Source organism: Balaenoptera musculus, chromosome X, assembly GCF_009873245.2.
Source record: "Balaenoptera musculus isolate JJ_BM4_2016_0621 chromosome X, mBalMus1.pri.v3, whole genome shotgun sequence".
Classification (NCBI taxonomy): domain Eukaryota; kingdom Metazoa; phylum Chordata; class Mammalia; order Artiodactyla; family Balaenopteridae; genus Balaenoptera; species Balaenoptera musculus.
This window is the reverse complement of record NC_045806.1, coordinates 47,981,768-48,008,109: the sequence shown is the minus strand read 5'-3', so window position 1 is coordinate 48,008,109 and position 26,342 is coordinate 47,981,768. Positions and strand designations below refer to the sequence as shown.

General features: G+C 37.4%; 1 protein-coding gene across 2 annotated transcripts in view; it reads right to left on the bottom strand.

Moving 5' to 3' along the window:
* The window catches only part of KLF8 (Kruppel like factor 8), a 296,936-nt gene that overhangs the window by 16,538 nt on the left and 254,056 nt on the right, over positions 1-26,342 (bottom strand). The window contains exons 3-6 of one of the 2 annotated variants that reach the window (XM_036839939.1): positions 13,587-14,151; positions 10,850-10,955; positions 10,087-10,226; positions 9,294-9,424 (exon numbers count right to left, since the gene is read on the bottom strand). In XM_036839939.1, coding sequence (XP_036695834.1) covers positions 9,321-9,424; positions 10,087-10,226; positions 10,850-10,955; positions 13,587-14,151 — 915 coding nt within the window. In that variant the 3' untranslated portion in view covers positions 9,294-9,320. Of the gene's footprint in view, positions 1-9,293; positions 9,425-10,086; positions 10,227-10,849; positions 10,956-13,586; positions 14,152-26,342 lie in introns of those variants that run through there. The other variant, XM_036839938.1, reaches the window with a different exon arrangement.

Here is a 26,342-nt window from a genome sequence, read left to right as displayed (position 1 = left end):
CTGTTAGAAAGATCCACATATAATGTGGTAGGAAGGAAAGAAAAGTGATTAGGTCAGGATCTGTGCCCCTGGGAGGGGCCTCAGAAGGAAGGGGAGAATGCACCAGCCCTTGGAAATGAGCCATGAGAGCCACAGATTGGGCACCCAAGTCCTGGACTCCTGAGCGGGAGAGATGAGCTCACTTGGTTGGTTGGAGGAATGATTGGACTAACAGGAGGGCTGTGGGAAGCCTGGACTTCACTAGTGATAAGCACGTGTGTATGCTGGCTTGCCTCTGAGGCAGGATGGAGAGAAGACTGATCTAATGGTTGCCAGGTTTCCATGGTCTTCTCTGCATGCATCCCAGCCTGAACCCAGCAAATGCTTTGGCCTGCTCACTTCTTGTCACAGTGCCACACTGGATCTAGGGTTGCCATGACCAGGAAGAAGACTTGGCTGTAGAATGCAGAGGATACTGATTCCCAGAGGAGAGCCTGTGTAGAGTAGTGGTAGCTATTGTTAGTGCTTACTCAAGCAGTGCATCAGATGTAGCCCAAAACTCTGACAGCAGCCGCTCTACCACAGCTCATGCCCTGTATATGCTGAGAATCCCCACAGGACTCCCACCTGCCCTGCATTATGATTCCGCAACTGGGTGGGTGCAGCAGAAGCTGGGGACTAAATCAGCTGTGAGGGACAAAGGGGACTTCCATCCAATGCTCTGTCTGAGCCAAGCAAGGCAAACAATTGTGGGTGCCTCCACAGGCAGTAAAATGGAGATAGCTTCAACCTCTGTCTGTAGCTGACATGAGCCTAGAGCTTGCACAGAGTCACATTGCTTCAGCACTCTGCCCCTCTGGGACAAGGACCGCAATCCTGGGAGAAGGGAAAACACACACTTAAACAGAGACAGCTCAAGCCTGACCCTCAGGGCTTCTGCTCCAGCAACATGGGATCAGACCCCACCCCTGATAGGGCCATGATGGCTACTGAGCAGAGGGGAAGTTCCACATCACACCCAGCTCCATCTCTAGCTTCTCCATCTCCAGCCCCACCAAAGTGATAGCTGCCAGCACACCCTGGGGAAAGAAATGACTTGCATCCACATCAAATCCAGCTCTCCAAGCAAAGGCATTGGGCACACACATTCTGTACAGGGCACTCCCACATAAGAACACCCCTTCAAGAAAGTAATAGGTAACTGTTTCACCTAAATTAATAGAGACAGAGAAATTTAAGCAAAATGAAAAGGCAGAGGAACTGCTCTCAATCAAAAGAGCAAGAGAATATACCTGAAAAAAATGAATAATGAAACAGAAATAAACAATTTGACAAATAAAGAATTCAAATCATTGGTAACAAAAATGTTAAGTAAATTAGGGAAGATTATAGATGAACACAGTAAAAATTTTAACAAGTAGAAAACATTTAAAAAGCCCCATTCAGAACTGAAGAATTAAATAAGCGAAATAAAAAACACACTAGAAAGAATGAATAGCAAATTAAGTGATACATAAGAACACATAAGTGATCTGGAAGGTAGAATAATGGAAATCACCCAATCAGAACAGCAAAAGGAAAAACAAATTTAAAAATAAAAATAGTGTAAAATATCTGGGATAACATTAAACATACCAACATTCACATTATAGGGGTCTCAGAAGAAGAAGAGAGAGAGAAGGGGATTGAAGATGTATTTGAGTAAATTATGGCTGAAAACTTCCCAAACTTAAAGATGGAAACAGATATACAAGTACAGGAAGCACAGAGGGTACCAAACTAGATTAACCCAAACAGATCTACACCAAGATATACCATATTTTTACAAATAACAAAAGTTAAAGACAGAATTATACAGGAATCAATAGAAAAACAAAATCATATACAAGGGAACCTCCATAAGACTATCAGCTAATTTCTCTGCAGAAACTTTGGAGGCAAGAAAGGAGTGGTATAATATATTCAAAGTGTTGAAAGGGAAAAAAACCCTGCAACCTATGATACTCTACCCAGCAAGATTATCATTCAGAATCAGAGAGATAAAGAACTTCTCAGACAAGAAAAAACTAAAAGAGTTCATCAATACTAAACCTACCAAAAAAGAAATGTTAAAGGGTCTTCTCTAAGTGGAAAAGAAGTAAGAGTCTATTATAAAGGGAAAATCCCACCAGGAAAGGCAAATATATAGTAAGGATTGAAGATCAACCAATTAAGTAAGCCAGTACAAAGATTAAAAAGACAACAAATTATAAAAGCAACTATAACTACATAAACAGTTAAGAGATAAACATGAAGATGCAAAATATGACGTCAAAAAACCCAAAATGTTGGGGAAGGAAGTAAAAAATGCTGATTTTTTAGAATGTGTTTGAACTTAAACGACTGAGTTTAAAAGAGTAGATATAGTTATAAATTAACATATATGAACCCCATGCTAACCACAAATCAAAAACCTATGGTAGAGACCAAAAAAATAAAAAATAAGGGAATACAATAATACTACTTAAAAAAAACATCAAACCACAAGGGAAGAAAAACAGAAGAAGAAATGAACAGAGAACTACAAAAACAAACAGAAAACAAGTAATAAAATGGGAATAAGTACATACTTATCAATAACTACTTCAGATGTCAATGGGCTAAATGCTCCAATAAAAAAGTATGGTGACTGAATACCAGAACAAGACCCATGTGTATGCTGCTTACAAGATACTCACTTCAGAGTTAAACACACACACAGATGGAAACTGAGGGGTTGGAAAAAGATATTTCATACAAATGGAATAAATATGACAGTAGAGGTAGCAATACTCAAAGACAAAAGAGACTTTTAAAAAAAGGCCATAACCAAAGACAAACAAAGGCATTATATAATGATAAAGGAATCAATACAAGAAGATGACATTTTGTTAACATATAAGAAGCCAATATGGGAGTACCTAAATACATAAAACAAAATGACAATAATTCAATAATAGCAGGGGACTTTAACACTCCACTTATAGCAATTGACAGACCATTTGTACAGAAAATCAATAAGGCAACAGTGGTCTTAAATGACACAATAGTCCAGTTGGACTTAATAGATATCTATAGGACATTTGATCACAAAACAGCAAAATACACATTTTTTTCAAGTGCACATGGAACATTCTCCAGGATAGATCACATGCTAGGCCACAAAAGAAGCCTCAATAAATTTAAGAGGATAGAAATAATATCATGTACTTTTCCCCAACAACAATGTTATAAAACTAGAAATCAATTACAAGAAGAAAAATGGGAAAAGCACAAACACATGGAGACCAAACAACAGGTTTCTACAAAAACTAATGGTTCAATGAAGAAATCAAGGAGGAAATCAGAAAGTACCTCCACGTAAATGAAAATGGAAACACAACTTTCCAAAATCTATGGGATGCAGCAAAAGCAGTTCTAAGAGGGAAGTTTTGTCAACACAGGCCTACCAGAAGAAACAAGAAAAATCTCAAAAAAACAATCTAAACTTCCATCTAAAGGAATTAGAAAAAGATGAACAAAGAAAGCCCAAAGTCAGCAGAAGAAAGGAAATCATAAAGATCAGCGAGGAAATAAATAACATGGAGACAAAACATAAACAAAAATAAAACAATAGAAATGGTCAATGAAACTAAGACCTAGTTTTTTTTGAGAAGATAGACAAAATTGATCAATCTTTAGGCAAGCTCTTCAAAAAGAAAAGAGAGAGGATACAAATAAACAAAACAAATGAAAGAGGAGGAAATAACAATGAATTGCAGAGAGATAAAAAAATTAAAAGAGAAAACTATCAACAGTTATATGTCAACAAAGTGGACAACCTAGAAGAAATGGACAAATTTCTAGAAACATGCAACCTTCCAAAACTGAACTAGAAAGCAATAGACAACCTAGTCAGACTGATCACTAGTAGTGAAATTAAATTTGTTACCAAAAAAACAAAAAAAAATCCCAGCAAACAAAAGATCAAGGTCTGTTGGATTCAAAGGGAAATTCTACCAAACCTTTAAAGAAGAGTTAGAGTTTCCCTGGTGGTGCAGTTGTTAAGAATCTGCCTGCCAATGTAAGGGGCATGGGTTCAAGCCCTGGTCCGGGAAGATCCCACATGCCGCAGAGCAACTAAGCCCATGCACCACAACTACTCAGCCTGCACTCTAGAGCCCGTGAGCCACAACTCCTAAGACCATGTGCTGCAACTACTGAAGCCCATGTGCCTAGAGCCCATGCTCTGCAACAACAGAAGCCACTGCAATGAGAAGCACGTTCACCACAATGAAGAGTAGCCCCTGCTCGCTGCAACTAGAGAAAGCCCACACGCAAGCAATGAAGACCCAATGCAGCCAAAAATAAAATAAGTAAAATAAATCTAAAAAAAATAAAGAAGAGTTAATACCTATTCTTCTCAAACCATACAAAGAAATTGTAAAGGATGGAGTATTCCCAAATTCATTATACGAGACCACCATTACCCTGATACCAAAACCAGAAAAAGAAACTAAAAAATGAAAATTATGCACCAATATCTCTGATGAATATAGACGTAAAAATCCTGAACAAAATATTAGCAAACCAAATCCAACAGTACGTAAAAAGGATTTATGATCAAGTGAGACTTATTCCAGGGTTGCAAGAATGGTTCAATATTTGCAAATCAATCAAAACAGATTAACAAAAAGAAGAATAAAAATCATGAGATCATCTCAATAAGCGCTGAAGAAGCACTTGACAACATTCAGCATCTATTTATAATAAAAACTCTCAAAAAGTGAGCATAGAGGGAATATACCTCACCATAATAAAGGCAAGCCTACAGTTAACATCATACTCAATGATGAAAAGATGAAAGCTTTATCTCTAATACAGTGGTCCACAACCTTTTTGGCACCAGGGACCAGTTTCATGGAAGACAATTTTTCCATGGACCGGGGTGGGGGAGATGGTTTCGGGATGATTCAAGTGCATTACATTTATTGTGCACTTTATTTCTATTATTATAACATTGTAATATATAATGAAATAATTATACAACTCACCATAATGCAGAATCAGTAGGAGCTCTGAGCTTGTTTTCACTTGCCACTCATTGATAGGGTTTTGATATGAGTCTGCAAGCAATTGATTTATTATGGTCTCTGTGCAGTCAAACCATTCTGCTAATGATAATCTGTATTTGCAGCCGCTCCCCAGCACTAGCATCATTGCCTCAGCTCCACCTCAGATCATCAGGCATTAGATTCTTATAAGGAATGTGCAACCTAGATCCCTCGTATGCTCAGTTCACAGTAGGGTTCGTGCTCCTATGAGACTCTAAGGCCACCACTGATCTGACAGGAGGAGGAACTCAGGCAGTAATGCGGGTGATGGGGAGCAGCTGTAAATACAGATGAAGCTTCACTCGCTTGCCCACCACTCGCCTCCTGCTGTGCAGCTTGGTTCCTAACAGGCCACAGACCGGTACCAGTCAGTGGCCCGGGTGTGGGGACCCCTGCTCTAATACAAAGAACTAGACTAGGATGCCCATTATTGCCACTTTTACTCAACATAGTATTGGAAATTCATGTTAGAGAAGTTAAACAAGAAAAAGAAGTAAAAGGCATCCAAATTGGAAGGGAGAAAGTAAAACTGTCACTATTTGCAGATGACATAGAAAACCTGAGGTTTATACCAAAAAGCTATTAGAATTGATAAATGATTTCAGTAAAGTTACAGGATACAAGATTAATATACAGAAATCTGTAGATTTTCTATACACTAATAATGAATGAGAAGAAATATAAATTAAGGAAACCATCCCATTTACAATCACATCAAAAAGAATAAAATACCTAGGAATAAACTTAACCAAGGAGATGAAAGACCTATACTCTAAAACTATAAAACATTGATAAAGAAATTTGAAAATAATACAAAAAATGGAAAGATATTCCATGTTCTTGGATTTGAAGAATTAATATTGTTAAAATATCCATACCACCCAAAGCAATCTACAGATTTAATGCAATCCCTATCCAAATACCCATGACATTTTTCACCGATCTAGAACTAGTAATCCTAAAATTTATATGGAACCACAAAAGACCCTGAATAGCAAAAGCAATCCTCAGAAAAAAAGAATGAAACTGAAAGTGTCATGCTCCCTGACTTTAGACTATACTACAAAGCTACAGTAATCCAAACAGATTGGTACTGGTACAAAAACAGACACATATATCAGTGGAACAGAACAGAGAACCCAGAAATTAACCCATATACATATAGCCAATTAATCTATGACAAAGGACACAAAAATGTACAATGAGGAAAAGACAGTCTCTTCAGTAAGTGGTGCTGGGAAAACTGGACAGCTACATATAAAAGAATGAAATAAAGCATTTTCTAACACCATATAAAAAATAAAATCAAAATGTATTAAAGACCGAAATTTAATACCATAAACCATAAAATGTCTAGAAGAAAGCATAGGGGTGACACTCTTTGACATAATTTGTAGCAATATTTTTTTTTGGATCTGTATCCCCAGGCAAAGGAAACAAAACAAAAATAAACCGATGGGACCTAATTAAACTTAGCAGCTTTTGCACAGCCAGGGAAACCATCTACAAAATGAAAAGGTAACCTACTGAATGGGAGAAAATATCTTCAAACAGTATGTCCAATAAGGTGTAAAATCATATATATATATATATATATATATATATATATATATATACAGTTCTTGAAAACTTCATATAAAAAAAGAAGAACCTAATGAAAAAATGGGTAGAAAACCTGCAAAGGCATTTTCCCGAAGACATACACATGGCCCAGAGGCACATGAAATAAATGCTCAACATCGCTAAACATCAGGGAAATGCAAATCAAAACCACAGTGAGGTATCACCTCACACCCTTCAGAATGGCTAATATCAAAATGTCTACAAATAACAAATGTTGGATAAGATGAGGAGAAAAAGAAACCCTAGTACACTTTTGGTGGGAATGTAAATTGGTGTAACCATTATGGAAAACAATATGGAGGTTTCTCAAAAAACAAAAATAGAACTACCATATGATCCAAGCAATTCCACTTCTGGGTATATATCTGAAGAAAATGAAAATGCTAGTTTGAAAAGACTAGTATTTTCAACGTTGGACTAGCACCCCAACGTTCATAGCAGCATTATTTACAATAACCAAAATATGGAAGCAACCTAAGCGTCCATCAACAGAAGAATGGATAGAGAAGTGTATATATACTCAATGAAATATTACTAGGCATAAAAAAGCATGAAATTCTGCCATTTGCAGCAGCTTGGACGGCCCTAAAGAGTATTATGTTTAGTGAAATAAGTCAAACAGAGAAAGACAAATACTTTATGATATCACTTACATGTGGAATCTAAAAACTAATACAAATGAATGTATATGCAAAATAGAAACAGACTCACACGTGTAGAACACAAACGTGTGGTTACCAAAGCAGGAAGGGAAGCGGGGAAGGGGTAAATTAGGAGAATGAGATTAAGAGATATAAACTAGTATGTATAAAATAGATAAGCAACAAGGATATATTGTATAGCACAGGAAATTATAGCCATTATCTTGTAAAAATTTATAATGGAGTATAATCTGCAAAAATACTAAATCACTATGCCGTATACCTGAAAATAATACAATATTGTAAGTCAACTATACTTCAATAAAAAAATATGTGGTACACTCACACACACACACACACACACACACACACAGTGGAATATTACTCAGACATAAAAAAGAATAAAATCTTGCCATTTGAAACAAAGTGGATGGACCTGGACAGTGTTATGCTTAGTGAAATAAGTCAGACAGAGAAAGACAAATATAAGTTTTCACTTACATGTAGAATCTAAAAGAATAAAACAAATGAATAAATATAACAAAACAGAAAGAGAATCACAGATATAGAGGATAAACTAGTGGTTACCAATGGGAAGAGGAATGGCGGGACAGGAATATAGGGGGAGGGGCAGATCGAGGTAGGTGATGAATAGGTACAAACTACTATTTATAAAATAAATAAGATACAAGGATATATTGTACAGCACAGGGAATATAGTTAATATTTTATAATAACTTTAAGTGGTGTATAATCTATAAGAAATATTGGATCAGTATGTTGTACACCAGAACTTAATATGTATTGTAAATCAACTATAATTTTTTTAAAAATGTCAAACTTTTTGAAACAGAGTATAGAATCTTGCTAACCTGGGTTTGAGGTGGGGATATGGGGAAATGTTGGTCTGGGGTACAGATTTCAGTTCTGCAAGATAAATAAGTCCTAGAAATCTAATGTACAACAATGTGACTGTAGTTAACAATATTGTATACTTGAAATTTGCTAAGAGGATGTATCTTAGGTATTCTCACGAGGCACACACACATACACACAAGGTAACTTTGTGAGGTGATGGATGGGTTAATCAGTTTGTTTGTGGTGAATATTTCAGAATGCATACATATCAAATCACCCATTTTTACATCTTAAATATGAACAATTTTAATTTTCAACTATAAAGTTGGAGGAGAAAAAGAATAAATTAAGACAGAAAGCCTAACTGTGTGGAAGTGAGACTGGAATTGAAAGGATACAAATAATAGCTCACATTTATTGAGAGTTTACTATATGTCAGACAGTATTCTAAGTGTTTAAACTATTAATATTCCCAGATAAGGAAACTGAGGCAAAGAAAGATGAAGTAACTTTCAGCTAATGAGTGATAGACTGCGATGTCAAATTCAGACAGTGTAGTTTCACAGTGTATGCTCTTGGCTATTATGTTTACATCCTCAATAAAAGAGCTATTTGAAGAAAGAAATAATAGAACTTTAGAAACACATAACTGGGGGCACAGAGAATGTTAAGAATCAATCATTAATTTTGAGCATGAGTGAATGGGTGATGCTGTTATTAAAAACTGGGGCTTAACTGTATGTTTAATGGAAATTGTTGTATCTGTACTTTCTGCTTTACATGATTGTAAGCTCAAAGGAGATGAAGGGCTGCATTGTATACTAGAGGTGGTATCCAGATAAGCTAGAGCCTCATGGCTCTCTGCTGAGAATATCTACCAGAGACAAGGTTATCACTCTCTGGAACACCTCGCAATGAACCCCAATCTTTAGAGTGCAATAAAGCAGGCATTTCTTCAGCTGTCTCAGTTCCAAAGAACCTGTGGAATACCAGTAATAGAAAAAAAGTATACCCAGGTTGCATACCAAGGTTGGGTTCTATACAAACTCTAATACAGTATATGTTTACAAGAAAAGAGGTCCCCTTCCTAGTCCAGGGTGTCCAAGTCTCACTTCTGAGCTGGAGATGATTGGGGATGAGGAGTCTTCAAGGAGAGGGTACAAACTGATGACTGAAAAGCTATTTCTGGCCCATAGGCAGGTTTCTTTGAATCTATGGTGTTATAAAATTTGTTTAATTACATGCCAACATTCAAAATCTAGGATGTTTCACATAAAAATCTTGATTTTTTTTAATTTGGGAGATTTGGTAATACTTATTTGGAGTTGAGTGATAGTTCTCCTTCAGATGGGGCAGTTTGCTCACTCCCCCAGCCCCTGCCCTAAGCCCCCAGGTCTGCTTTACTTATTCTTTCTAATGTCCACCTTTCATTTCTAATGAGAACAAAGATATATTATAGGTTGGTAAATGATGCTGAGCTCCAAAAGCCTGCTTTAATTTCACTGTACTTTTCAATACTCAATAAAACTTGTGGGGCTCTGGTAGCAAGGGAGGGAGTCTTATCTGCCTTAATCTTCTTATAAATGTTATGACTTCCCAATTAGAAAGACCTACAGGTGCTCAATGGGAATGATAACTATTCAGAAGACACCAGGTTTAGTGTTTTCTTAGGCTGGTTTCATGAAAGCTACCGTAGAGTAGAAACAAGACATAGGGATAAAAGCCATGAATGGAACCTGTGCCCATGAGTATAAATAGATCAACCTTTGTTTCAAGACTTTCTTCTCTTCCTGTCTCTCAGAGACTGTGTGTGTGTGTGTGTGTGTGTGTGTGTGTGTGTGTGTGTGTTGGGGGTAGGGTGGAGGTGGGCAGACCTGTATGGATTCTTCGGTGGGCTTTCAGGTGAGAGCTTTTGGTGTACACTTTGCTGCATCCCGCAAAGTCACACTGGTGAATCCGTCTTCTCTTCAAGTCAAGGGACTCTTCTCCCTGCATTTGGCTCATTGCTGCTGGTCTGAGCAAAGAAAGAGAGATAAGGCCAAATAGTGATTTTAAAGTGGAGGCTAAATAAATGGACTTACATATAATGGGATCACCTCATACATGCATTTAATTTATGCAAATTTAATACCAGCCCCCCCCCCCAATAATTGAAATAGCTCAAGCAATTCCCTCAACTTAGCCATTCTGCTCAGTAAATACAGGTCCCAGAAGGTGGTAATGTTTCTTTGGGTGGTTTCTGTTCCCTAGCAGTATGAGCATTTCACTCTAATAAGCTTCATTCTTAGGTTTAAAGAAATGTATTTTTCATCCAACATGGTTGCTAAAACACAAGCCAATGATAAGGTTGCTTTAAACTTACAGAGAGAAACAGAATGCAACTGTACTTTATAGGAAATTTGCAAATTTTCCACGGGTAAAGATTGATGATCTACAATTAAAACATTACTGTGTCATAACATCCATGTCCACGCACATGTGTGCATACAAGCCCATACCTTCGCTGAAAAGGCAGTTTACCTATATTTTGTTGTCCTCAAATTCTTACTATTGTGTCTGAGAATTTGTTCCACTTTTACCACAGACACACACATATATACACAGAGACAGACCTGAAGTAAAGATAAAAGTACTTACTCTTGTACCTGAATATCCTGTAAGGCTGAGGATCCACTCTCAATTGTACTCTCCTCACTGTCACTTGGGATCTCCAGTGGAGACATGGAGGTGGGGTCAACTTTCACTAAAAGCAAAGAAAAGGAGCAGTGTGGGCTACAAATATATGAGCCTCTAATCATTTTCAGGATTCCCAGTTTGGCCCACAATGAAAAGTAGCAGCAAAATAGAGAAATAAAGAAAAAGCAAAGATGGAAGAAGTATATTTGTATGGAAGGAAGAGAAGAGCATTTAAAATTTTAGCAGAGCAGGATAAAGAAATTCCTTTGAGGGAAGGGTACTGTGGAGCATTCTCACTAGAATGAGCTTCTCTAGGATAGTGAGTAAGATAAGATAGTGGGTTTCTCTAGGAAAAGGTCTGGGTATGATTCAACTCCCTATCTCGAGGACCCAAGACAGTGTCTGTTGAAAAGTCAGGTTCAATTTGTATTTGTTGAATCAAACTCTAAATAGTTACTTGTCTGTCCTCAAATCAATGCCTAGGCTCATGCCAGAGGTGAGAACATCCCCTTTGGCTTTTGTGTTCCTTAATGGAAACGAGTCATTGAGATGAGACACATAATGAGTGTCTAGTAGGTGCTTGATACATGTTAGCGTCCTTCCCTTCCACCTATGTTGGCAGAAGCCCTTAAATATTTATTGTCAACCAATGGTGTTTCTGACGCCTAACAAAACTCAGTCAGATGGTCAGACATCTCCTAGATCTAGTGAAAGCTTCAAAATTTCTATATAGAAGAAACTTAAGGGTGGCAATAAAGTTGGGGATGGGGAGTATTTGGCTAGCACAGTCACCTCCATACATTGTGTATCATTCACTAAAACGTTTTAAGCATATATCTGTGTCTGTGTCTCTGCATGCGTATGTGTGTGTTTATGATATAAATGTACTAGCATCCTAAAATTTTGTGTACATTATGAAAAATAAACAAAATAACATGTAAAGGGCGAGACAATACAAATAGAAGTTTTGATGCTTTCTTTTTGTGCTCCAAATACTTTGTGCAATACCCCCTTTGCCCCCCCACCAAGGTGTAAACATACCATTTGGTGACCACTGTGCTAATGGTCTCAGCTTGAAACTACATTGAACACTTTTAAAATTTATTCTGTTTATTTAAAATAGTTCTGATGGACTGATGGATATTATGGTGGGGGGAATTCAAAGCCCATCAAACCATCCCTTGGTGTTACCACTGCCTTGATATCAGCAAATTCTCGCACAAAGAATTTTATTTTCCCATTTCCTGTTTTGTTTGGCTCTCTCCCTATATGAAAATTGATAATTGTATTTTAAATAACCTCCTCAGGGGATCTCAAAAACAAGATTGTTATGAATACTTATCATTACCACAATTAACCACTAATCGATAATGGCATTTTTATTCAAAAGAACATGGCGGAGTCTCAGCAACTTGATGCTTAGTATGTCATTCTCCTACATTTAGTGATGGAATGATCACAAGGCATTGAATTTCAAAGGTAGAAAACTCTTAGAAAGTTTTTTTTTAACACTGAGCTGAAATCTGGTTCCTAGTCATTTCCACCCGCATATCTCCCCTTTGGTCTTTTTAATTCATGCTAAACATTTATCAGCTCCTTTCTGACATGGGTTTTAGTCCTCTCACCATCTTAATCTTTCTCCTCTGATTATACTCCAATTTCCCAACATCCTTCCTAAAGCTGAACATCCAGAAGTGGTTGTAATTCTACAGATGTGGTGAAGGTAAATATCTTGAACCACTTCAAGAAGCCATATAATTTTCTTCCATCATTCTCCATTACAAACTAGATATGTCTCTAGGAGGGGAACTGGGTGGCTGGGCGATAGTGGTGAAAGGGAGATAAACATACCTTTCTGAATTCTGAACTTATTTTAAAAATAAGTAAAAGGTAAGATTACAGCATATGAACTCTCTCCTGGAAAAAATTTCAAGTTTGTTCATCACATTATTTGTTACAAAACAACTACTATCTACCACTGTGCTCTCTGGAGATGCACAAAGAAAAATAAGATGGAGTCTTGTCCTCAAGCAATTTACAATTCAATTGGGAAGAATACCCATACACTTGTGATACAAGCATGTAAAAAATTAACATGGAAGGTGATAGATGCCAAATGAGGTGGAACACAGGAAAGATGGCAAAATTTCAAAGACTATTTTACTTGTAGGAAAGAGAAAAGTACAGTGCTGGGAGAGGCTGGGAGATAAGGCTGGCTATGTATGTAGGGCTAGAAACATTCTCAACTTTTCTACCAAAGCATTCCTAATGACATAGAAGACTAAACACATCCTCCTGGAAAGTCCCAGTGTAGGTGCTTTAGTAGCTTAAAACTATTTTTGAAGTTCATGTTTTAAAATATTATTCAAATATTATATTTTTCTCTTTAATAAAATCATATTTTAAAAATATAAAATGTTTTAAATTACTTACTGTCAAATAATATAGAGGTTCCAGGAAGATACATAGTATTTCACTCAAAGATATGTATACCCCAGTTTGAGAAACATGGGCTAAATGAAAAAGATTCTTTGTACATTTGTAAGCATTGAAGAGACATGATAAAAACAGTATTTATGAAAAATTGCTCTTAAAGCTGTATGCAAGAATAATTGGAAAAGAAATAGGAGATAGAATATTCAAAAAGGGAGTAGATGAAGGAAGGTAAGGTCCAGCAAAGGGGCAGATTGATGCTCACCTGATCCAGCATTTTTGCCATCTCCTCCAATGAGTGGGACTGTAATGGCTGCAGGGCTCCCATCTGCAGGCAAAGTAGTATACACCATGGGCAGCGACTGCACCACCACTGGGATGGCCTTCAGGCTACCCATCTTATTTGACAGGTTGACTGAGGGGATGGTGTGAATCACATGTAAGATCTGCTGGCCACCAGTGCCCTGAGAGGAGGCCAGGATAGAGCCTGGAGTCAGAACAGTAGGGATATTTGCTGAAGTGCCTGTGTCTGATGTTGAAGTGGATACTACAAGAGTCTGGGAAGCAGACTGTGGCTTGGGAGGACGTATTGGAGCTTGCAGCATACTGGCAGGCTGAAGAGGAGACTTTGGCTTGTGAAAGGAGAGGTCAACTGGTTCCACCTGGGGCAGGTTGAAATCATTAGCCAGAAGTTCTTCTGGGGGCTCAATCTTGATGTCATTTAACAGTGCTGGGTTCTCCATGGGGTTGGCATCCAGGAGTGGTGGAGATGTCATATTACCTCTGTCTGCTGCCTTAAGGGAATCTCTAATTTTAACAGGGCCAGTGACCTAAAATAAATACATAAACAAATGAGAGGTGCAAACAGTGAGTGTTAGTACCCTGAAGAAGAGAGATGTGAGCAATGAAAGAAAGAAATCTCTATTCTGTTGTCATGGACAGAATATACAGGGAGTTGAGAAAAATGAGGCAAGAGGAAAAATTAAAACAAGAGTAAAGAGGAAAAAAGATGGAAACTTTATTGAGTACCAGCATCAGGCACCGTATAAGGCAATTTATACAAAGTATTTCATTTAAACTTTACAATAATTCTGCAAGATTAGTTAGAATCAACACATCTGAGTATCCACTATTAGTACTGTGTTAAGCCCAGTGAGGGCACAAATGAATAAGGTATAGCCACGAAGTACATACTAACATACCAAGTACAATGATAGAATAATATGAGTAGCTTATAAGTCATACCATAATAAGTGATGCAGCAGATATACAAGCAAGGTATTTTAGAAAAAGAAAAGGGAATGATTCATTCTGTCTAGAAGATCAGGGAAGGTTTCAAGGAGGAAGTGATATTTCAGATGAGTCTTAGAGAATTAATACAAGTTCTGTAAGAAGAGAAAGGGTAAAAAATAATTTCCATCTACAGAGACATAACAACAGACAATATGCTTAGGGAATAATGATGCAGTACAGTCAGTTGTATTAAATGCAAACTCTATCTGTGCAACTTTTAAATTTAAAAATACTAATTAAGGGACTTCCCTGGCGGTCCAGTGGTTAAGACTCTGTGTTTCCAATGCAGGGGACACGGGTTTGATTCCTGGTCAGGGAACTAAGGTCCCACATGCAGCGTGGCCAAAAAATAAATACTAATTAAATGATCACTTTATAGGTAATATATAAAATAACATAAAACCTCAACCTAATTACAATTTTTCTGAGTTCCATGAATTCAAAGATCAAGGATATCCCAATTAAAAAATGGGTAGAAGGGAACAATCATCAACAGGAAGGCACTGGAACTCACCAAAAAAGATACCCCACATCCAAAGACAAAGGAGAAGCCACAGTGAGATGGTAGGAGGGGCACAATCACAATAAAATCAAATTCCATAGTTGCTGGATGGGTGACTAACAAACCAGAGAACACTTATAACACAGAAGTCCACCCACTGGAATGGAGGTTCTGAGCCCCATGTCAGGCTTCCCAACCTGGGAGTCCGGCAATGGGAGGAGGAATTCCTAGAGAATCAGACTTTGAAGGCTAGCGGGATTTGATTGCAGGACTTTGACAGGACTGGGGGAAAGAGAGACTCCACTCTTGGAGGGCACACACAGGGTGGTGTGTGTGTTGGGACCCAAACGAGGGAGCAGTGACTCCATGGAAGACTGAACCAGACCTGCCTGCTGGTGTTGGAGGGTCTCCTGCAGAGGCAGGGGTTGGCTGTGTCTCACTGTGAGGACAAGGACACTGGCAGCAGAAGTTCTGGGAAGTACCCCTTGGTGTGAGCCCTCCCAGAGTCCGCCATTAGCCCCACCAAAGAGTCCGGGTAGGCTCCAGTGTTGGGTCGCATCAGGCCAAACAACCAACAGGGAGGGAACCAAGCCCCACCCATCAGCAGACAAGTAGAATAAAGTTTTACTGAGTTCTGCCTACAAGAGCAACAGCCAACTCTACCCACCACCGGTCCCTTCCATCAGGAAACTTGCACAAGCCTCTTAGATAGCCTCATCCACCAGAGGGCAGACAGTGGAAGCAAAAAGAATTACAGCCCTGCAGCCTGTGGAACAAAAACCACATTCACAGAAAGATAGACAAAAGGAAAAGGCAGAGGACTATGTACGAGATGAAGGAACAATATAAAACCCCAGAAAAACAACTAAATGAAGTGGAGATAGGCAACCGTCCAGAAAAAGAATTCAGAATAATGATAGAGAAGATGATCCAGGACCTCTGAAAAAGAATGGAGGCAAAGATAGAGAAGATGCAAGAAATGTTTAACAAAGAACTAGAAGAATTAAAGAGCAAACAAACAGAGATGAAAAATACAATAACTAAAATGAAAAATACACTAGAAGGAATCAATAACAGGATAACTGAGGCAGAAGAACAGATAAGTGACCTGGAAGACAGAATGGTGGAATTCACTGCTGTGGAACAGAATAAAGAAAAAAGAATGAAAAGAAATGAAGACAGCCTAAGAGACCTCTGGGACAACATAAAATGCAACAACATTTGCATTATAGGTGTCCCAGAAGGAGAAGAGAGAGAGAAGGACCTGAGAAAATATTTGAAGAGATTATAGTCAAAAAGTTCCCTAATGTGGGAAGGAAATAGGAACCCAAGTCCAGGAAGTGCACAGAGTCCCATACAGGATAGACCCAAGGAGAAACAGGCTGAGACACGTAGTAATAAAATTGGCAAAAATTAAAGACAAAGAAAAATTATTGAAAGCAGCAAGGGAAAAATGACAACATACAAGGGAACTCCCATAAGGTTAACATACAAGGGAATTCCCATAAGTTTAGCAGCTGATTTCTCAGAGGAAACTCTACAAGCCAGAGGGAATGGCATGACATATTTAAAGTGATGAAAGGGAAGAACCTACAACCAAGATTACTCTACCCGGCAAGGATCTCATTCAGATTTGATGGAGAAATCAAAAGCTTTACAGACAAGCAAAAACTAAGAGAATTCAGCACCATCAAACCAGCTCTACAACAAATGCTAAAGGAACTTCTCTAAGTGAGAAAAACAAGAGAAGAAAAGGACCTCCAAAAACAAACCCAAAACAATTAACAAAATGGTAATAGGAACATACTTATTGATAATTACCTTGAACGTGAATGGATTAAATGCATCAACCAAAAGACACAGACTCGTTGAATGGATACAAAAACAAGACCCATATATATATTGTCTACCAGAGACCCACTTCAGACCTAGGGACACATACAGACTGAAAGTGAGGGGATGGAAAAAGATATTCCATGGAAATATCAACAGAAACCTGGAGTAGCAATTCTCATATCAGATAAAATAGACTTTAAAGTAAAGAATGTTACAAGAGAAAAGGAAGGACACTACATAGTGATCAAGGGGGCAATCCAAGAAGATATAACAATTATAAATATATATGCACCCAATATAGGAGCACATCAATACATAAGGCAACTGTTAACAGCTATAAAAGAGGAAATCAACAATAACACAATAATCGTGGGCGACTTTAACACCTCACTAACACCAATGGACAGATCATCCAAACAGAAAATTAATAAGGAAACATAAGCTTTAAACGACACATAGACCTGATAGATTTAATTGATATTTATAGGACATTCCATCCATAAACAGCAGATTACACGTCCTTCTCAAATGCACATGGATCATTCTCCAGGATACATCACATCTTGGGTCACAAATGAAGCCTCAGTAAATTTAAGAAAATTGAAATCATATCAAGCAACTTTTCTGACCACAACGCTATGAGATTAGAAATCAATTACAGGAAAAAAACGTAAAAAACACAAACACATGGAGGCTGAACAATACATTACTAAATCACCAAGAGATCACTGAATAAATCAAAGAGAAAATAAAAAAATACCTAGAGACAACGGACAATGAAAACATGATGATCCAAAACCTATGGGATGCAGCAAAAGCAGTTCTAAGAGGGAAGTTTGTAACAATACAAGCCTACCTCAAGAAACAAGAAAAATCTCAAATAAACAACCTAAACTTAAACCTAAAGGAATTAGAGAAAGAAGAACAAACAAAACCCAAATTTAGCAGAAGGAAAGAAATCATAAGGATCAGAGCAGAAATAAATGAAATAGAAACAAAGAAAACAATAACAAAGATCAATAAAACTAAAAGCTGGTTCTTTGAGAAGATAAACCAAATTGATAAACCATTAGTCAATCTCATCAAGAAAAAGAGGGAGAGGCCTCAAATCAATAAAATTAGAAATGAAAATATGAGAAGTTACAACAGACACCACAGAAATACAAAGCATCCTAAGAGACTACTACAAATAAATCTATGCCAATAAAATGGACAACCTGGAAGAAATGGAAAAATTCTTAGAAAAGTAGAACCTTCCAAGACTGAACCAGGAAGAAATAGAAAATATGAATAGACCAATGACAAGTAATGAAAATGAACCTTTTATTAAAAATCTTCCAACAAGCAAAAGTCCAGGACCAGATGGCTTCACAGGTGAATTCTATCAAACATTTAGAGGAGAGCTAACACCCTTCCTTCTCAAAATCATCCAAAATATTGCAGAGGAAGGAACACTCCCAAACTGATTCTATGAAGCCACCATCACCGTGATACCAAAACCAGACAAAGATACTACCAAAAAAAGAAAATTACAGACCAATATCACTGATGAATGAACATGCAAAAATCCTCAACAAAATACTAGCAAACAGAATCCTACAGCACATTAAAAGGATCATACACCATGATCAAGTGAGATTTATCCCAGGGATGCAAGGATTCTTCAATATACACAAATCAATCAATGTGATACACCACATTAACAAAGTGAAGAAGAAAAACCATATTATCATCTCAATAGATGCAGAAAAAGCTTTTGACAAAATTCAACACCCATTTAAGATAAAAACTCTCCAGAAAGTGGGCATAGAGGGAAATTAACTCTACATAATAAAGGCCATATACGACAAACCCACAGCATAGCTCATTCTCAATGGTGAAAATCTGAAAGCATTTCCTCTAAGGTCAGGAAAAAGACAAGGATGTCCACTCTCACCACTATTATTCAACATAGTTTTGGAAGTCCTAGCCACGGCAATCAGAGAAGAAAAAGAAATAAAAGGAATACAAATTGGAAAAGAAGAAATAAAACTGTCACTGTTTGCAGATGACATGATACGATACATAGAGAATCCTAAAGATGTCACCAGAAAACTACTAGAGCTAACCAATGAATTTGGTAAAGTTGCAGGATACAAAATTAATGAACAGAAGTCTCTTGCATTCCTATACACTAATGATGAAAAATCTGAAAGAAAAATTCAGGGAACACTCCCATTTACCATTGCAACAAAAAGAATAAAATACCTAGGAATAAACCTACCTAGGGAGGCAAAAGACCTGTATGCAGAAAACTATAAGACACTGATGAAAGAAATTAAAGATGATACAAAGAGATGGAGTGATACACCATGTTCTCGGATTGGAAGAATCAATATTGTGAAAATGGCTATACTACCCAAAACAATCTGTAGATTCCATGCAACCCCTATCAAATTACCAATGACATTTTTTACAGAACTAGAACAAAAAAATCTTAAAATATTTATGGAGACACAATAGACCCCGAATAGCCAAAGCAGTCTTGAGGGAAAAAAATGGAGCTGGAGAAATCAGACTCCCTGACTTCAGACTATACTACAAAGCTACAGTAATCAAGACAATATGGTACTGGCAAAAAAACAGAAATATAGATCAATGGAACAGGATAGAAAGCCTAGAGATAAACCCACGCACCTATAGTCAACTAATCTATGACAAAGGAGTCAAAGATATACAATGGAGAAAAGACAGTCTCTTCAATAAGTGGTGCTGGGAAAACTGGACAGCTACATGTAAAAGAATGAAATTAGAACACTCCCTAACACCATACACAAAAATTAACTCAAAATGGATTACAGACCTAAATGTAAGACCGGACACTATAAAACTCTTAAAGGAAAACATAGGAAGAACTCTCTTTGACATAAATCACAGCAAGATCTTTTTTGATCCATCTCCTAGAGTAATGGAAATAAAACCAAAAATAAACAAATGGGACCTAATGAAACTTAAAAGCTTTTGCACAGCAAAGGTAACTACAAACAACATGAAAAGGCAACCCTCAGAATTGGAGAAAATATTTGCCAATGAATCAACGGACAAAGGATTAATCTCCAAAATATATGAACAGCTCATGCAGCTCAATATTAAGAAAAACAAACAACCCAATCCAAAAATGGGTAGAAGACCTAAATAGACATTTCTCCAAAGAAGACATACAGATGGCCAAGAAGCACATGAAAAGCTGCTCAACATCACTAATTATTAGAGAAATGCAACTCAAAAGTACAATGAGGTATCGCCTCACACTAGTTAGAATGGGCATCATGAGAAAGTCTACAAACAACAAATGCTGGAGAGGGTGTGGAGAAAAGGGAACCCTCTTGCACTGTTGGTAGGAATGTAACTTGATACAGCCACTATGGAGAAAAGTATGAAGGTTCCTTAAAAAACTAAAAATAGAATTACCATATGACCCAGCAATCCCAGTACTGGGCATATACCCTGAGAAAACCATAATTCAAAAAGACACGTGCACCCCAATGTTCATTGCAGCACTATTTACAATAGCCAAGTCATGGAATCAACCTAAATGCCCATCGACAGACGAATGGATAAAAAGTTGTGGTACATATATACAATGGAATATTACTCAGCCATAAAAAGGAAGGAAATTGGGTCATTTGTAGAGACATGGATGTATCTAGAGACTTTCATACAGAGTGAAGTAAGTCAGAAAGAGAAAAAAAATATCGTATATTAACACATATATGTGGTTCCTAGAAAAATGGTACAGATGAACCGGTTTGCAGGGCAGAAATTGAGACACAGATGTAGAGAACAAACATATGGACACCAAGGAGGGAAAGCAGTCGGTGGGGTGGTGGTGCTGTGATGAATTGGGAGTTTGGGATTGACATGTATTCACTGATGTGTATGAAATGGATAACTAATAAGAACCTGCTGTATAAAAAAGTAAATAAAATTACATTAAAAAATTAAAAAAAAATGGGTAGAAAACTTGAATACACATTGTCCAAAGAAGACATACAGATGGCCAACAGGCACATGAAAAGATGTTCAACATTTTTAATTATCAGAGAAATGCAGATCAAAACAACAATGAGATATCACCTCACACCTGTCAGAATGGTTATCATCAAAAAGTCTACAAATAACAAATGTTGGAGAGGATGTGGAGAAAAAGGAACCCTTCTACACTGTTGGGAATATCAATTGGTATAGCCACTATGGAAAACAGTATGGAGATTCCTCAAAAAATTAAAAATACAACTGTCATAAGCTCCAGCAATTCCACTCCTGTGTATGTATCCAGAAAAACAACAACAACAACAACAACAAAAACACTAATTCAGAAAGATACATGCACCCCAATGTTCACAGCAGCACTATTTATAACAATCAAATAAGTAAGCAACCCGTGTCCATCAATAGACAAATAGATAAAGAAGATGTGGTATACACATATATATATATATATATATATATATACATACACACACACATACACACAATGGAATATTACTCAGCCATAAAAAATGAAATTCTGCCTTTTGCAGCAACTTGGATGGTCCTAGAGAATATTATGCTTAGTGAAATAAGTCAGACAGAAAGATACTGTATGATATCACTTATATATGGATTCTAAAATATAATACAGGGAATTCCCTGGTGGTCTGGTGGTTAGTACTCAGCGCTTTCACTGCAGGTTCAATCCCTGGTCGGGGAACTGAGATCTTGCAAGCTGCATGGCACAGCCAATAATAATAATAATAATAATAATACTATCAAATGTATATGAAAAACATAAACAGATTCACAGATATAGAAAACAAACTAGTGGTTACCAAAGGGGAGTAGACAAATTAGAGGTAGGGGATTAAGAGATAAAAACTACTATGTATAAAATAGATAATCAACAAGGATATATTGTATAGCAAAGGGAATTATAGCTATTATCTTGTAATAACTTCTAATGGAGTATAATATGTAAAAATGCTGAATCACTATGCTGTACACCTGAAACTAATACAATATTGTAAGTCAACTATACTTCAATTAAAAACAAAAAAAGGTCAAGGATATTGTGGACTGTTTACTGCCGTTGCCAAGCAATATCTGGACCTTGAAGATGGCTTTGGAGATAGTAGTGCTACTTAGCCAGTAAACAAACAAGACTCCATTCTCTATCAGGATTATACTTGATTTGTGGGAGTTCTGAATTATGAGAGATGTTCAGGAATGCATCCCTTACACAAAATATGACTAAGCTTTTTTTTTTTGGAATATGAGAGAAAGTGAATTTCAAGGAAAGCCTGGGTGAAATAAAAGATAATTGTTTTGAGGAGGGGAGTGACATGGGCAGAGCTATTTCTATGATGTTTAACTAGCTCCTTAATGAAGGATAGATTAAAGAAGGAATAAGACAGGGTTTAAAGAGGTCAAACTGGAAGCATAAGGAAAAATCTTGGTAAGACATTTATGAGACAATTGGATAAATTTGAATATTAACTGCATATTGGATGATATTAAAGAATTATTGGTAATTTTTAAAGTACTCAATCCATAATATCATTATCCATAATATCATTATCAAATGATATTATGGTTATGATTTTTAAATTTTAGATGAAAGATAATATGGGCCTAAACTCAGAGAATGATGAGGGGCAAGAATAGGCAGTGTTCTCTTGTTCTGACTTTCTTTAAAATACCCTCAGAGCATGCTGAGCATGAATAAAGGCACCAAGATGTATCCACATTTTACTTACAGAATTTAGCCAGACAGCCATCTGCTTTCTCCCTCTGCTATGCTATGATATTTTTGGTTTCTCGATTTAAAAGACCTCATCCCAACTCATGCCTTGTTTGTGGTCCACATATTGTTTCAATCTGCCCCTCTAAGACATGTCTTCTGTGATTTGTCCCACTGTTTGACATACTTCTAATGTAATCCATCCCTCATGGGTGGATTCACTCCATCCAGGTGAGGTGAGCAGTAGAATTCTGTTGGTGGGGAGGGGGAGGATGTGGAGAAGTTGTCAAGAATGGCTGTGCTGAACTTAAAAATTCCTTGTCCTCTGAATCCCTCATATCAACTTAAGCTCCTATTTTTCCCATATTTCCTACTTGTCCCTTCACCTAACTACCTCCTTTCCCAGATTAAAGAGGCAGAATCCCAGGAATCTCTGGGATAACAGAGATTATCCTGATAACACTGAGAAATAGAGTTAGTTACAGCAGAAAGCATAAGAAGAGGTTAGGTTGGGAATTCCGTGGTGGTCCAGTGTTTAGGACTCGGGGCTTTCACTGTCATGGCCTGGCTTCAATCCCTGGTCAGGGAACTAAGATCCAGCAAGCAGTGTGGCATGGCCATAAAAACAAAACAAAACAAAACAAAAAACAGAAACGAAGAGTTTAGGTATAATATCGTTTTTCTAGAAGTATATAGGCTGTGAGTGCAGATATAGAAATAAACAGTCTGCCAGTATACATTAAGGAAAGATCTAGTTAAATTTTCAGGGACTTTCTGGACTCTATGCTTTAGTCCCAGAAACCTAAGGAAGCTGAAGTTCTGAATGTTAAATATAAAATGGAGATTACTTTGGCAACCTTACTATCTTTTGCTAAATAGAGGCCATCTCCTAGACCTTGAGTGTTGCCCAGAATAATGTCATGAGTTCAAGGCCTTGTGATTAGCTAGTACTCAATCCACAGTTATTCATTATATTGACAAACATATTATTCAGGAAAATCCAAAATAGAAACTGACTGAAAGTATAGAACTTGAAGAACATATAGGCTATTCTTATTGCCTTGATGAGATAAGATGTTGCAGGGTCCTGCTTCAGCAAACCATCATGAGTTGTCCTTCTGTAGACCAAGTCTGCCCTGTGGTCTAACAATTCTTAACAAAAACCCTTTCCACAATAGGGCTTCAGTCATTACTCTTCTTCTGCCATCGTCACAAGACTTTAAAAGAAATGTTGGAAGACCAGTTGTTTGGGTTGTATTGTTTTAATAGTAACTTCCTCAAAGCATATCATCACATATTTCCTTCTGTCCATATCACTTTCAAGTGTACCTGTTATGCCTAAGTGAATCCAGCCTGTAACAAGGATTCTCCGGCTTGTGAATACTGTATTCTGCATGTACGCTCCCTCAAGAGAACAGACTGTGCTTGAAAGCAGCTCTCAGGGTTTACCTTACCATTTCTTGCTTTGTGAATGAAAACATAAGAGGATAAGCATTCCATATCTACATATTACTACAGTGAACGATTTTTGTGTGCACTGAGATTTCTCTTTTAATACGGTCAAAGTAATTTTAATAAGAATTTCAATATACTGTCTGAATTCTTTCATATTTTGAATATAGCTATCCTTATGGTAAAAGAAAAAACATACACTATCTGGTTTACCTTCTCCTTGTACATAGCATACTATACTTGAAGGTTCTGAAAGAGATATAACGTAAGGAGTGAGTGTGTTTTCAGCCCTAGACTTTCAGAGATTTTTAAGAATTCTCACTAAGATGACTCAAGATGGCTCCTCATTCCACTTTTCATTGAATACAGTTACCACAGCTTTGAAAGCTCAACTGAGGATTGATCTAAAGCTGTGTCATCAGATTTTTCTCTTTAAATCAACTCTTTTAATTTTCAATATTGTGTGATGACTTCAGGTTTTAAGTGTTCTGTAGTCAGTCAGTACAGAACTCTCTCTCTCTCTTCAAAGAAAGAGAATACTTTACCCATTCACTATTTTAAAACTTCAGGCTGCAGCTTTCAAAGATTTCTGAAGAAGCTTAGGTATGAAAAAAATACAGAAACTTGGGGATAATTTGGAGAGAAGTTTTAATTTCCACAGTCCTTCCCCTCAAATGTCCAGAATTCTAATCAGACTTTTAGCCAATTTGAGTTGACAAAAAAGAGTTATTTACTGATATATCACCACAGAGGATGGAAAAAGGCACCTACTGCCTTCAATTCTAGAAAGAAACCCAGAGAAAATGTGGTTAATTTCACAAATACCTAAGCTCTTGAGCATTTGATGAAGATAGGTAGAAAGGCCTTGGGAGGTGGAGGGTCAGGGAAATCAATTGCTTAAAACAGCTCTGATTTAGATCTTGAAAGTGGGAAAGCAAGGCTAGAAAGAAAATGAAAGAACAAAATACTCCAGACAGCACAGCAGGTGGAAAGGAGAGGAAGGAGTATTGTGATCGTAATAAGATAAAGTTCAGGGGGCTTCCCTGGTGGCACAGAGGTTAAGAATCCGCCTGCCAAGGCAGGGGACACGGGTTTGAGCCCTGGTCCGGGAAGATTCCACATGCCGCGGAGCAACTAAGCCCGTGTGCCACAACTACTAAGCTTGCACCCTAGAGCCCGCAAGCCACAACTACTGAGCCCACGTGCCACAACTACTGAAGCCTGTGCACCTAGAGCCCGTGCTCCACAACAAGAGAAGCCACCGCAATGAGAAGCCCATGCACCGCAACGAAGAGTAGCCCCCACTCGCCGAGAAAAGCCCGCGCACAGCAACGAAGACCCAACGCAGCCAAAAATTTAAAAAAAAAAAAAAAAAAAAAAAAGATAAAGCTCAGGCTCCTCCCAAACAGAAAGAGGAAAGCTGCTTTTGTACACAGGTCTCTTCCAGCTTTGCTCTGGGTTTAGACTAATCATTTTCATGCCCAGGTACACATGTATGCACATATACACATATATGTGCACATTCATTGTTTAAATAAAGAGTCACTTTAACCCTCTGAATCTCCAGTCCTTCTCCAATAAGGACATCAGGTGTTTGGGTATTAGAGAAAGGAGAGGTGGATGGAGTTGGATATTATTAGAAAGTTAGACCTCATCTAAACCTAGAGGGATTTCAAATTTTACTTCCCACCATCACAATAGCATCAGGAAATGAAGCACTATAAGACAAAAGAATTCATCAGTTTGTACAAACTAATGAAGTAGGCAATCCTAAGGGACTGGGAAAAAGTATCAAGCATAGTAGCAGCTACATCCAGGCAAAATGAGGTCAGAAATGCATATATGTAGGCATGTACATATGTATGCATGTATGTATATGTGTACTAGGTATTTGATAATAAGATGAAACATTTTTTCTTCCTTAGAGTATCTAAGATTGTTTTTGGTTGGTGCATAGATAAATTATTTTATTTAAATAGTTATATATTTATTTATTACATACTAGAAAAAATATATACATAACACATTGTAGTGGGCTGAATGGTGTTCCCCCAAAAGATATGTTCATGTCCTAATCCCCAGATTAGGGGATTCTCCTGGATTATTTGGGCGGGCCCTAAATTCAATAACAAATATCCTTATAAAAGACACACAGAGGAGACACACATAGAAACTCAGAG